This window comes from Triticum aestivum, chromosome 6B (assembly GCF_018294505.1).
Source record: "Triticum aestivum cultivar Chinese Spring chromosome 6B, IWGSC CS RefSeq v2.1, whole genome shotgun sequence".
Lineage (NCBI taxonomy): Eukaryota > Viridiplantae > Streptophyta > Magnoliopsida > Poales > Poaceae > Triticum > Triticum aestivum.
In genome coordinates, this window is record NC_057810.1 from 80978859 (window position 1) to 80993265 (window position 14407).

The 14407-nt window shown below is 51.7% G+C and overlaps 1 protein-coding gene across 26 annotated transcripts; it reads left to right on the forward strand.

Moving 5' to 3' along the window:
- The first annotated feature begins 270 nt into the window (after positions 1-270).
- On the forward strand, positions 271-14171 carry LOC123135916 (uncharacterized). Of its 26 annotated transcripts, none has more exons than XR_006466321.1 (5): positions 271-649; positions 859-2851; positions 2942-3016; positions 3145-3220; positions 13912-14053. XR_006466321.1 is itself a non-coding variant. In XM_044555163.1 (5 exons), exons 1-4 carry the CDS (start codon positions 546-548, stop codon positions 3195-3197), a joined length of 288 nt encoding a protein of 95 aa, XP_044411098.1. In that variant the 5' UTR covers positions 271-545; the 3' UTR covers positions 3198-3220; positions 13912-14171. The 26 variants fall into 26 exon arrangements, 5 of the variants coding, with proteins under 5 accessions (XP_044411098.1, XP_044411095.1, XP_044411097.1 ...); XM_044555163.1 differs by having other exon boundaries at positions 859-914; positions 13912-14171; XM_044555160.1 differs by lacking the exon at positions 13912-14053 and adding an exon at positions 3432-3481 and having other exon boundaries at positions 859-914; positions 2942-3034.
- The last annotated feature ends 236 nt before the right edge of the window (positions 14172-14407 follow it).

Genomic DNA, 14407 nt, shown 5'->3' on the forward strand with positions numbered 1-14407 from the left:
AAGTGTAATTGAACCTATAAACCACCCTTGAGTACCCGCCATTCCAGAGGCATCTGCGTGCGCTAGCGTTTTTTGACCGCTCGATTGATTTACTGTGGACCGAATCTTAGTGCTGGCAATTACTCGTCCGTCCGTCCCTTTATATATCTACATCAGCTTCACAAGTGAATGTCAGGTGGGGCTCATTGGCTGTGGGGTCGAAAGAAGGAAGTGGTTTTTCTTAGATTTTGCGTAACCTGAGGAGTTTTACCCCAGTGGGACGATGAGAACGTGGGGGTGAAAGCCTATCCGCCAATCCCGCAGGCTCCTCGAGCCCCGCGTCTATCCTCCTCCCCCGCACTCCCCTCGTTCCCCCGTACAACCGCCGCTCTCCCCTGCCTCTCCGTCTCGCTAGAAACACCGCTGCTGGATCCCTTCCCAGTCGACGGTGGAGCCCCCATCCTAGCCCCGCACCGGAGTTCGGCGACCAAGGAGGTGTGGATCGATGATGTTGCAGCAAAGAAGAGGATGGGATATCGAGGAGGGAGCGGGCCGTTCCAGAGGAGATGGGAACGGGGGTGGGCGGTGGTGAGGCATCGGCACCAGAGACGCAGATCCGCGGCGGTGCGGGGTTGGTGACGAGGACGACCTGTGACTCCTCATGGCAAAGGTAATTTCTCATATCCCCTCCCTTCCTCTGGTGCCCTGCCGTCGTAACCCCGCCTTTGTGGAGAAGTCTCAGTTGAGGAGAGGGTGGCGCTGCTGTATCCGTTCTCCTCATACCATGTGTTTCCCTTTCCCCTTCCTCGATCTGCCTTTTCCCGGTTGTTCTCACTTTGAGCATGGGCTGATGTGCAGGCTCGACCTATTATTTTGCAGGTCTTGCTCGCCGTTGGTTGTAACATCATCGTCTCCGAGGCAGGTTTGTCTGAGAGGTACGCACCGGTGAATCAATATGTTTGCCCGTCCATGCATCTTTGGTACTATCTGCTTGATAATGTTTCTTTAGAGGAAACCATTTCTTCTAGGCCAGGGGTGTTTCTTTGGGCTATAACCAATGCGATGTCTCCATCTACTAGGTAGTTATTTTCTTCCAATGGCTACATGTACTTATATAGTTTGTTAACTTCTTCTCGGCTTCTTTTATATGCGTGTGTATGGACAAATTAATGGGTCTTTGTGTTGGTTGTTCCTTCCTCGCCGATATGGCAACAATTTTAGATGTTGTCCAGTTAAGGTTCATTGTAAATAATAGTGGATGTTGGGCTGCCTCCACACCGCAAGACATGGAGATGGCTGACGCCGGAACCGGTTGTTGAGGTCGAGTACGCCCCTTTGTCGTCGCCGTCTATATCCGTTATAGTGCTGCTGCGGTTTGGCTTTTCCTTGGTGTTCATAATCTCAGGATGACACTTGATTTCAGTGTAAGGAGCTTGCCGGCACCGGATTCAGCAGGGTGGAGATCTATGAGGCCTTTCTTTCTTGTGGGATTCCCACACATCTTGCAAGTTCAAGGGGGCGAGCTCAGCTGAATGCGTGTCGACGTAGTGTACCTTTGCAAGCCGAGTATCTTGCTCTAATTTGTTGACAGGGTAATAGGTACAGTCAACAATCCATAGTCAATAAAAGAGATTATGTGCTGCAGGTAGCCAAGAAGGTTTATGAATGTCTCAGTATTTTGTCGGAACAAGCCTCAGAGTTAATAACATACTTCAGAAGTCAGAAAAGATTGGTTTCATGCAGATGCCATTATAACATTTGTTTATTTCCAGGGTAGTTTTTCTATTTATAGATGTATCATGTAGGTAGAGTAAAACATCCTCTTGGTCTCTTTTCTGTGGTCTGTGGTTGTAGATTAAAATTGGTGCATTCATGCGAAAAAGATCAAATTGATCCCTGTATATACAAGTGAACTGTAGAGAAAGATTCCACACGGCGTTGGCTTTAGGGAAGTAACATGCGAATAAAGAAGAGAGATTATAGAGTGAGATGATGTTGTTTCTCGCTATATTCTCAACTGAACTGAGTATCATACAAAGATATCATATTTCCAATCATGCCTCTGGGAATAATAGCATTCAGGTAGTCATGCTGAGTTTTCTATCATCCAAATAAGAGCACACTTGCCTTTTTTTATGCGTAGCACACTTGCCTTTGTTTTACCATACAGATTAAATGTTGAGAAGTATATTGTTCTGATTGCTTATTCAATGTATTGATAATAGTATGATGCATGCCGACTCTTATTCTCCTATGCTTTCCTAAGGAGCACTTCTAAGGATGTAAGGAAAGGCATTTCTTTCCCAAGCTTATTGACTGCATATCTCCTGGTCCTGGCATTTGGTATGTGCAGTTGAGTTATTTGCTATCCTAGTCTATAACAATGTAAGGCCTAGGATCCGAACTGGAAATTATAGCCTTGGTGGATTGATTTTACCTTTGTTCCAAGGAGCTGAACTGGAAATTATATCCTTAGTACATTGATTTTACCTTTATTTGATTCATCACAAGTGTTCATTGTTTAGGATTTCTGATTGTAGTGACTGAGAAACATATTTGCAAATTTTGTATTTGTTCGACATGAAAGCACCTTTCTTTGTGGTTGGAGAAGGAATGAATCCATCACAGTGCTCCCTAAGAGGGCACAAGCTGTTGTTCTCTGTAATCCAGCACATGGGAACCTCATCAGGATATGCCAAGTAGTCTGGACAAACTTTGGTGAGTCTGGTGGGAAGAATCTCTGTATAAGGTTAAGAGATATTATAATACTTTGTCACCTTGTGCCGTTTTTGCAGAAATGGCAAATTAATGAAAAAAGTTCTCAATACTTGCATTTTTTCCCGCCTTTTTCCAGCTGCATGTGTTGCTTGCGGTCTGTAGTGCCACTCTTTCAGCTTTTGCGTTGCCTACAATTTCTATGATTCTATCTGATGTTTAGTCTTCATGTTTAACTATGCACCAGAATTCCATTTGACTACTCCTAAATTCTCAAGCTACCATAGAGGTCTATTGGTCTTGCTATCTCCAAGGAGAAATGGTAGATGCCTAACAGCATGTGGGTTTAGACAATGTTTTTAAAAATTTCATGTTCCTCGCTGCCGAAAGGGTGTTAGCCGTCACTTATCAGTTTGCTTGTTTGAGATATCTGTTCTTTCTCCATTGTAGGTAAGGTCATTTCAAAGGAATCTTTGCATGAGAGGGTGGCAAATTTTATGTAATGATTGCTGTCAAACAGGCCAAGGTAATTCTTTTCTACAGCTGTGCTATGGATAACAATCCATTATTTTACTGATTATGCTGTTCTGGATGCTTCACATCTCAGAATTTGTAATGTAGCTGACATGATAGTATTATATTGTTTTACTATGAAAAACCCTTGAATGTTATACATAAATGCTCACTTTTCAATCCTGGCTCAACTATGACTATGTATTGTGATGTAACCATACAAGGAACAAAACATGATTCCAGATGAATAACTTGCGTGAGATTCCGATTCGCCCATCCAATTCTATGGCTGAATCTGAAACCTGGAGGTCGTTAGTAGGGAGATGCCTGTTGAGCTGCTAATCTTTCCCTCATGGCGTGACAGTGTTTAGAGTCAAGATTAGTGTTGCAGAACCAACAGTCTCCTTCATCTGGGGGTACATTATATAATAACCCATATTGGCCATCTTTAGGGATGAATGATAACTGGTGCAGCTCAAGGTCGTCCTCAATGCTACCTGATGATGTTATGTACCTAGGGTAGGGGCATAGACCTATCTAGGATACCATACCCAAGGACGTCCTTAGACGAAGCTACCTTTCAGTCGACCAAGAGAGACTCCACTCGACCAAGAGAGACTCCACTCGACCGGCTGGAAGACACTCGACCATGAAGACTCACTCGACCATCCACTACCAGAATTAACGTAGTTGCCGACGGCCTCATCTATGCCGACGGCCCCCGTAGGCATAGATGGATATATCCCGACGGCCTAGGGCAGGCCGTAGGCGTAGAAAAGCCGTCGGCATATGTCGATCTACGCCGACGGGGGCCGTCGGCATACTACCGCCGTCGGGACCTCTAGAGGTATGCCTACGGGGGTCGTCGGCATACTACCGCCGTCGGGACCTCTGGTGGTATGCCTACGGGGCCGTCGGCATAGATGAGGCCCGCCTACCTGGTCAGTAGCGACCATTTGACGGCGTCGGAACTATGTCGACGGGGCTAACGACGGCCGTCGACATTGAAATTAAACATAAAAAGGGGAAAAAATGAGACAAAAACTATGCAGGGCTACCACGAGCTACCAGAGGGCGCCACGTGGAGCCTATGCCTACGGCTAGGCCGTCGGCATACATATGAAACTATGCCTACGGCTAAGCCGTCGGCATAGCCTGGCATAGATATGTTGACATCACCGATCCGCGCCGCCTCCACATCATCGATCCGAGGGGGAGGGGTCTGTGGTGTGACAGAGATATGCCGACGGCATAGCCGTCGGCGTAGGCCTGGCCCATGCCCTCCGTCACGTCATCAATCCGCGTGCATCGTCACGTCATTGATCCCTGACCGTGTGCGCAGCTATGCCTACGGCCTTACCGCAGGCATACCTGCCGACGGCTATGCCGACGGCTATGCCGTCGGCATAGGGCTGGCCCATGCCCTCTGCCACATCATCAATCCACGTGCATCGCCACGTCATCGATCCATGGCATTGGAGCTCGGTGTGCGCAGCTATGCCTACGGCCTTACCGTAGGCATACCTATATTTCTATTTTATTTTTATTTTTTTACTATTATTTATTATTTTCTTTTTTTACAATACAAATGTGCCTTGTCTAAACAAAAATCATACCCCAGTAGTATATCAATAGCCCCCCTCATGGACGTTGATGCCGCCGTGTCACGGAGGGGGGAACTGGTCGACATCAGTGGGAATCTGGTTAGAGGGTGACCTTCGGGGCGTAGCTATGCCACCGAAACATCGCACGACTCCTGATGCATGTGTGGAAGTGTTGTGGCATGCGTAGACACCCGTCTTGGGGCTCCGTGGTGTAGCCCCCCTTGCACGTACGGCAGCGCCGCCGTCACTTGGAGTGGGAATCATGTAGGTGCGGTAGAACCGGAGGGAATCTAGTGGTGGGTTGTGTCTAGACCGTGTTTGGTGATGTTTCTATGGGCAGACCTGTTGCAACCAGGTGGAAAAGACCACTGGTCAAAGCCCATCCGGCAAAAGTCAAAGGGCTAGATCTCCTGGTCAACTAGGATTCCGGGTGACCTTCGGCGCGTAGCTATGCCACCGAAACATCGCACGGCTCCTTGATGCATGTGTGAACGTGTTGTGGCATGCGTAGACGCCCGTCTTGGGGCTCCGTGGTGTGGCCCCCTTCCACGGACGGCAGTGCCATCGTCACTTGGAGGGGGAATCGTGCGGGTGCAGTAGAACCAGAGGGAATCTAGTGGTGGGTTGTGTCCAGACCGTGTTCTGGGATGTTGTTATGGGCTGACCTGTCGCAACCAGGTGGAAGAGACCACTGGTCAAAGCCCGTCTGGCAAAAGTCAAAGGGCTAGATCTCCTGGTCAACTAGGATTCCGGGTGACCTTCGGCGCGTAGCTATGCCACCGAAACATCGCACGACTCCTGATGCATGTGTGAACGTGTTGTGGCATGCGTAGACGCCCGTCTTGGGGCTCCGTGGTGTGGCCCCCCTTCCACAGACGGCGGTGCCGTTGTCACTTGGAGGGGGAATCGTGTGGGTGCGGTAGAACTAGAGGGAATCTAGTGGTGGGTTGTGTCCAGATCGTGTTCGGGGATGTTGCTATGGGCTGACCTGTCGCAACCAGGTGGAAGAGACCACTGGTCAAGGCCCGTACGACAAAAGTCAAAGGGCTCGAACTCCTGGTCAACTGGGAGTCGGGGTGACCTTCGGGGTGTAGCTATGCCACGGAAACATCGCACGACTTCTGATGCATGTGTGAACATGTTGTGGCATGCGTAGACGCCCGTCTTGGGGCTTTGTGGTGTGCCCCCCCTCCACGTACGGCAGCGCCGCCGTCACTTGGACGGGGGAATCATGCGGGTGCGGTAGAACCGGAGGGAATCTAGTGGTGGGTTGTGTCTAGACCGTGTTTGGTGATGTTTCTATGGGCAGACCTGTCGCAACCAGGTGGAAGAGACCACTGGTCAAAGCCCGTCCGGCAAAAGTCAAAGGGCTAGATCTCCTGGTCAACTAGGATTCCGGGTGGCCTTCGGGGCGTAGCTATGCCACGAAAACATCGCACGGCTCCTGATGAATGTGTGAACGTGTTGTGGCATGCGTAGACGCCCGTCTTGGGGCTCCATGGTGTGGCCCCTTCCACGGACGGCAATGCCATCGTCACTTGGAGGGGGAATCGTGCGGGTGCGGTAGAACCGGAGGGAATCTAGTGGTGGGTTGTGTCCAGACCGTGTTCTGGGATGTTGTTATGGGCTGACCTGTCGCAACCAGGTGGAAGAGACCAGTGGTCAAAGCCCGTCCGGCAAAAGTCAAAGGGCTAGATCTCCTGGTCAACTAGGATTCCAGGTGACCTTCGGCGCGTAGCTATGCCATCGAAACATCGCATGGCTCCTGATGCATGTGTGAATGTGTTGTGGCATGTGTAGATGCCCGTCTTGGGGCTCCATGGTGTGGCCCCCTTCCACGAACGGCAGTGCCATCGTCACTTGGAGGGGGAATCGTGTGGGTGCGGTAGAACCGGAGGGAATCTAGTGGTGGGTTGTGTCCAGACCGTGTTCTGGGATGTTGTTATGGGTTGACCTGTCGCAACCAGGTGGAAGAGACCACTGGTCAAAGCCCGTCCGGCAAAAGTCAAAGGGCTAGATCTCCTGGTCAACTAGGATTCCAGGTGACCTTCGGCGCGTAGCTATGCCACCGAAACATCGCACGGCTCCTGATGCATGTGTGAACGTATTGTGGCATGCGTAGACGCTCGTCTTGGGGCTCCGTGGTGTGGCCCCCCTTCCACGGACGGCAGTGCCGTCGTCACTTGGAGGGGGAATTGTGTGGGTGCGGTAGAACTAGAGGGAATCTAGTGATGGGTTGTGTCCAGATCGTGTTCGGGGATGTTGCTATGGGCTGACCTGTCGCAACCAGGTGAAAGAGACCACTGGTCAAGGCTCGTACGACAAAAGTCAAAGGGCTCGAACTCCTGGTCAACTGGGAGTCGGGGTGACCTTCGGGGTGTAGCTATGCCACCGAAACATCGCACGACTTCTGATGCATGTGTGAACATGTTGTGTCATGCGTAGACGCCCGTCTTGGGGCTCTGTGGTGTGCCCCCCCTCCACGTACGGCAGCACCGCCGTCACTTGGACGGGGGAATCATGCGGGTGCGGTAGAACCGGAGGGAATCTAGTGGTGGGTTGTGTCTAGACCGTGTTTGGTGATGTTTCTATGGGCAGACCTATCGCAACCAGGTGGAAGAGACCACTGGTCAAAGCCGTCCGGCAAAAGTCAAAGGGCTAGATCTCCTGGTCAACTGGGATTCCGGGTGGCCTTCGGGGCGTAGCTATGCCACGAAAACATCGCACGGCTCCTGATGCATGTGTGAACGTGTTGTGGCATGCGTAGACGCCCGTCTTGGGGCTCCGTGGTGTGGCCCCCCTTCCACGGACGGCAGTGCCATCGTCACTTGGAGAGGGAATCGTGCGGGTGCGGTAGAACCGGAGGGAATCTAGTGGTGGGTTGTGTCCAGACCGTGTTCTGGGATGTTGTTATGGGCTGACCTGTCGCAACCAGGTGGAAGAGACCACTGATCAAAGCCCGTCCGGAAAAAGTCAAAGGGCTAGATCTCCTGGTCAAATAGGATTCTGGGTGACCTTCGGTGCGTAGCTATGCCACCGAAACATCGCACGGCTCCTGATGCATGTGTGAACGTGTTGTGGCATGCGTAGACGCCCGTCTTGGGGCTCCGTGGTGTGGCCCCCCTTCCACGGACGGCGGTGCCGTCGTCTCTTGGAGGGGGAATCGTGTGGGTGCGGTAGAACTAGAGGGAATCTAGTGGTGGGTTGTGTCCAGACCGTGTTCGGGGATGTTGCTATGGGCCGACCTGTCGCAACCAGGTGGAAGAGATCACTGGTCAAGGCCCGTACAACAAAAGTCAAAGGGCTCGAACTCCTGGTCAATTGGGAGTCGGGGTCACCTTCGGGGTGTAGCTATGCCACCGAAACATCCACAGCTTCTGATGCATGTGTGAACGTGTTGTGGCATGCGTAGACGCCCGTCTTGGGGCTCTGTGGTGTGCCCCCCTCCACGTACGGCAGCGCCACCGTCACTTGGACGGGGGAATCATGCGGGTGCGGTAGAACCGGAGGGAATCTAGTGGTGGGTTGTGTCTAGACCGTGTTTGGTGATGTTTCTATGGGCAGACCTGTCGCAACCAGGTGGAAGAGACCACTGGTCAAAGCCCGTCCGGCAAAAGTCAAAGGGCTAGATCTCCTGGTCAACTGGGATTCCGGGTGGCCTTCGGGGCGTAGCTATGCCACGAAAACATCGCACGGCTCCTGATGCATGTGTGAACGTGTTGTGGCATGCGTAGACGCCCGTCTTGGGGCTCCGTGGTGTGGCCCCTTCCACGGACGGCAGTGCCATCGTCACTTGGAGGGGGAATCGTGTGGGTGCGGTAGAACCGGAGGGAATCTAGTGGTGGGTTGTGTCCAGACCGTGTTCTGGGATGTTGTTATGGGCAGACCTGTCGCAACCAGGTGGAAGAGACCACTGGTCAAAGCCCGTCCGGCAAAAGTCAAAGGGCTAGATCTCCTGGTCAACTAGGATTCCGGGTGACCTTCGGCGCGTAGCTATGCCACCGAAACATCGCACGGCTCCTGATGAATGTGTGAACGTGTTGTGGCATGCATAGACGCCCGTCTTGGGGCTTCGTGGTGTGGCCCCTTCCACGGACGGCAGTGCCATCGTCACTTGGAGGGGCAATCGTGTGGGTGCGGTAGAACGGAGGGAATCTAGTGGTGGGTTGTGTGTAGACCGTGTTCTAGGATGTTGTTATGGGATGACCTGTCGCAACCAGGTGGAAGAGACCACTGGTCAAAGCCCGTCCGACAAAAGTCAAAGGGCTAGATCTCCTGGTCAACTAGGATTCCGGGTGACCTTCGGCGCGTAGCTATGCCACCGAAACATCGCACGGCTCCTGATGCATGTGTGAACGTGTTGTGGCATGCGTAGACGCCCGTCTTGGGGCTCCATGGTGTGGCCCCCTTCCACGGACGGCAGTGCCATCGTCACTTGGAGGGGGAATCGTGCGGGTGCGGTAGAACCGGAGGGAATCTAGTGGTGGGTTGTGTCCAGACCATGTTCTGGGATGTTGTGGTGGGCTGACCTGTCGCAACCAGGTGGAAGAGACCACTGGTCAAAGCCCGTCCGGCAAAAGTCAAAGGGCTAGATCTCCTGGTCAACTAGGATTCCGGGTGACCTTCGGCGCGTAGCTATGCCACCGAAACATCGCACGGCTCCTGATGCATGTGTGGAACGTGTTGTGGCATGCGTAGACGCCCGTCTTGGGGCTCCGTGGTGTGGCCCCCTTCCACGGACGGCAGTGCCGTCGTCACTTGGAGGGGGAATCGTGTGGGTGCGGTAGAACTGGAGGGAATCTAGTGGTGGGTTGTGTCCAGACCGTGTTCTGGGATGTTGTTATGGGCTGACCTGTCGCAACCAGGTGGAAGAGACCACTGGTCAAAGCCCGTCCGGCAAAAGTCAAAGGGCTAGATCTCCTGGTCAACTAGGATTCCGGGTGACCTTCGGCGCATAGCTATGCCACCGAAACATCGCACGGCTCCTGATGCATGTGTGAACGTGTTGTGGCATGCGTAGACGCCCGTCTTGGGGCTCCGTGGTGTGGCCCCCCTTCCACGGACGGCAGTGCCGCCGTCACTTGGAGGGGGAATCGTGCGGGTGCGGTAGAACGGAGGGAATCTAGTGGTGGGTTGTGTCCAGACCGTGTTCGGGGATGTTGCTATGGGCTGACCTGTCGCAACCAGGTGGAAGAGACCACTGGTCAAAGCCCGTCCGACAAAAGTCAAAGGCTAGATCTCCTGGTCAACTGGGAGTCGGGGTGACCTTCGGGGTGTAGCTATGCCACCGAAACATCGCACGGCTTCTGATGCATGTGTGAACGTGTTGTGGCATGCGTAGACGCCCGTCTTGGGGCTCTGTGGTGTGCCCCCCCTCCACGTACGGCAGCGCCGCCGTCACTTGGACGGGGGAATCATGCGGGTGCGGTAGAACCGGAGGGAATCTAGTGGTGGGTTGTGTCTAGACCGTGTTTGGTGATGTTGCTATGGGCAGACCTGTCGCAACCAGGTGGAAGAGACCACTGGTCAAAGCCCGTCCGGCAAAAGTCAAAGGGCTAGATCTCCTGGTCAACTGGGATTCCGGTGGCCTTCGGGCGTAGCTATGCCACCGAAACATCGCACGGCTCCTGATGCATGTGTGAAGTGTTGTGGCATGCGTAGACGCCCGTCTTGGGGCTCCGTGGTGTGGCCCCCCTCCACGGACGGCAGCGCCGCCGTCACTTGGAGGGGGAATCGTGCGGGTGCGGTAGAACCGGAGGGAATCTAGTGGTGGGTTGTGTCCAGACCGTGTTCGGGATGTTGCTATGGGCAGACCTGTCGCAACCAGGTGGAAGAGACCACTGGTCAAAGCCCGTCCGGCAAAAGTCAAAGGGCTAGATCTCCTGGTCAACTGGGATTCCGGTGGCCTTCGGGGCGTAGCTATGCCACCGAAACATCGCACGGCTCCTGATGCATGTGTGAAGTGTTGTGGCATGCGTAGACGCCCGTCTTGGGGCTCCGTGGTGTGGCCCCCTTCCACGGACGGTAGTGCCATCGTCACTTGGAGGGGGAATCATGCGGGTGCGGTAGAACCGGAGGGAATCTAGTGGTGGGTTGTGTCCAGACCGTGTTCTGGGATGTTGTTATGGGCAGACTTGTCGCAACCAGGTGGAAGAGACCACTGGTCAAAGCCCATCCGGCAAAAGTCAAAGGGCTAGATCTCCTGGTCAACTAGGATTCCGGGTGACCTTCGGCGCGTAGCTATGCCATTGAAACATCGCACGGCTTCTGATGCATGTGTGAACGTGTTGTGGCATGCGTAGGCGCCTGTCTTGGGGCTCTGTGGTGTGCCCCCTCCTCCACGTACGGCAGCGCCGCCTCACTTGGACGGGGGAATCATGCGGGTGCGGTAGAACCGGAGGGAATCTAGTGGTGGGTTGTGTCTAGACCGTGTTTGGTGATGTTTCTATGGGCAGACCTGTCGCAACCAGGTGGAAGAGACCATTGGTCAAAGCCCGTCCGGCAAAAGTCAAAGGGCTAGATCTCCTGGTCAACTGGGATTCCGGGTGGCCTTCGGGGCGTAGCTATGCCACGAAAACATCACACGGCTCCTGATGCATGTGTGAACGTGTTGTGGCATGCGTAGACGCCCGTCTTGGGGCTCCGTGGTGTGGCCCCTTCCACGGACGGCAGTGCCATCGTCACTTGGAGGGGGAATCGTGCGGGTGCGGTAGAACTGGAGGGAATCTAGTGGTGGGTTGTGTCCAGACCGTGTTCTGGGATGTTGTTATGGGCTGACCTGTCGCAACCAGGTGGAAGTGACCACTGGTCAAAGCCCATCCGGCAAAAGTCAAAGGGCTAGATCTCCTGGTCAACTAGGATTCCAGGTGACCTTCGGCGCGTAGCTATGCCACCGAAACATCGCACGGCTCCTGATGCATGTTGAGACTAGAGAGTAGGGACCTATTTATAGACTCCACTTCCAGGTGTTTTAATATTCCATCTGTTTCTGGAAAAATCCGTGTGACTCATGAACAATAATACTTTTCCTCCACCAAGGAGTTTCATGGAAAAATTTCCAATTCCAAAGTGTATAAGATTTAGTAGCAATGAAAAAACACACAATATATATAATTTTCTTTGGTACTGTTAGCATGTGTCAATGAAATTGCTACTGTATTCCAGCAATATAATACATAGAACCTTAAAGCCACAAATCAACTATTTGAAAGTAGTGACATGTACATACTTAATGCAAATATTAACAATGTGCATACCGTTAAATGAGAGCAAATTTTCTTAATTTTCCGGAGTGGTTCCCATCTTCCTCCATAAATAACGAATTTTCAACAATAGACAATTCTGTGAATTCCTTTTCATGCAAAGCTGGCATTATTAACACAATTTTCCTCCACCTCCTCCTTGCCAATTCCATTGATAAATACTATAATTTTTCTTTCCAAGGTGCAGTCAAAATTATTTGACCAAACCCTTCCCCTAGAAAGTTTTCTATGTTGTTCCATAGAGCGAATAATGCCCCATATTGTACAATATCAAATTAAGTTAAATCAATTTGGCAGAGTTAGAAAAAACCAATATATAGCCAGCAATATGTATTTCGCGAGAGATATCACAACAACAGAAAAAACATTACATTCCAGATTGCACTAATTTTCCAAGCAATTTGTTCACTCTCGTATTTAACAGCCAATAAATAATAAAATTATCATAAGTACATAAGATATTAGTTATCCATAATATTTTTCTTTTTCCTCAACAGTGGCATTTTAATTTTGTCTATTCCGGTTTGTTTAGTCATTAAACTGATCAATGTTCTGACAGGAAATGAAATTTATTCCTATCTTCCAAACCATCGTGCTCGCAAAAAAAAAACTGATTAGCCATGTAGTCTGTGAGTTCTACACAATTTAGACAAAAAAAAAGTGCTCGCAAAAAAAGTCATCGCAAAAAAAAGGCCACCCGTGCCTTATCCACCTCGCCCCGACCACTCGTGCCTCCACGCCGCTCGATCCACCCCGACGCCGCCCTTGATCTTCGCCGCCGCCGCCGCCGCCGCTGCCCCCTTCTGCGCCGGCGCCGCCCCCGCCCGGGCCGCATCGTGGCGTTCCCGCCCTGCACCGCGCGCCCCCGTCCCCGCCCTGCACCGCGCGCTCCGTCTCCGCTCCGCACCGCCGCCGTCCTTCCCCGTCCCGCACCGCCGCCGTCCGTCCCCGCCCCGCACTGCCGTCGGCCGTCCCCGCCCGCCCCGCATCGCCGTCGGCCGTCCCCGCCCGGCCCCATCCTCGCACCGGCCCGGTCGTCCCTGCCCCCTTCCCGGCCCCGTCGTCCACACCCCTTTCCTGCCCCGCAGCTGCTGGTGAGGTGGCCGTGGCCGCGGCTCCGGCGGTCCGGCGCCCCCTCGCCGGCCCTCTGCTACTGGTGAGAACCGGCTCCGGCGGTCCGGCGTCCTCTGCTGCTGATTTTTTTCCTTTTTTAGCCTTTTACCTGCTGTTAGTGCTTGGATAATGAGTCAATTTGATATATACCTACTGTTAGTGCTTGGATATATACATATTGTTAGTTTTTTACCTACTGTTAGTGCTTGGATATATAATAAGTCAATTTGGTGCTTTGATATATATACTGTTAGTATTTGGATATTTTACATCGATTTGGAATAGCACTACAGCAGCTTTAGTTTTTCATCACGAAAAAGTAATGAAATATGGTGTGGTGTGTGCACAGGAGAAGCTAGGGACTAGAGAGCATTGGCAAGACCCAAATTTTACATCGATTTGGACCTCCTATTAGTCCCAGTAGTTTACTTGCTTGGAGTTTTCATTATGGTTGTCTTCCAATATACAAATGTACCAAGTTTGATTACCAAGTTAAGATTACTTATATAATATATAATGATATGTATACTTCCACGACGATGAGATGATATATATACTTTTGCCACGGTGGATTAGCATTCTTTATTGTGTCGCATCTTCGTGATGAGTGGTTTTTTGTTCATGATGGTCTTGCTACAAAATAATGATGAATTTTTTTGACACTTGATGATCTAAGTTTTTTTGACACTTGATGATCTAAGTTTTTTTGTTGGTAAAATTTACAGGCTTTCTGGTGTTGCATATCTTTGGAGTCATCGTCATCGAAGGCATTGGTCTGTGATTTCGTCGTTGTTTGACTACTTCGTTTACAGTCGAGGGTGAGCTACGAATCCATCTTAATAATCATGTCACTATATTTTCTTTTCTCGTCAAGTCGCGTAACCTAGGCGTCTCCCGTCCGAAATGGTTGCATCGATAAATATGCATTCAATTGCATATTTATCACCGCAGCTCTTTCGGATTGTCCAGCGTTTTCCACGGATAGCCCGAGGATGTGTAGATTGGGTACGTTGTCCATGCTCTACCCTGGTCGGAGACAGGATTTCGGTGGCGCCTCCCCGTTGTTCTCCGGAGCACATCCTCTCGGCTATTTGCCGCGACGTGTATCTGGAGAACAGCGGGGAGGTGCTGCCGAAATTTTGTCTCGGAACAGGGTAGAGCATGGACAACGTACCCAATCTACACATCGTCGGGTGAGATTAGGACCCATCTTTACCTATT

Coding starts and splice junctions, on each gene's coding strand:
- LOC123135916 (XM_044555159.1), top strand. CDS start 546: ATGGGAACGGGGGTGGGCGGTGGTGAGGCATCGGCACCAGAGACGCAG. Junction 915..2,941: donor GAGGCAGGTTTGTCTGAGAG/GTACGCACCGGT, acceptor ACTATGCACCAG/AATTCCATTTGACTACTCCT. Junction 3,035..3,144: donor TGGTAGATGCCTAACAGCAT/GTGGGTTTAGAC, acceptor TCTCCATTGTAG/GTAAGGTCATTTCAAAGGAA.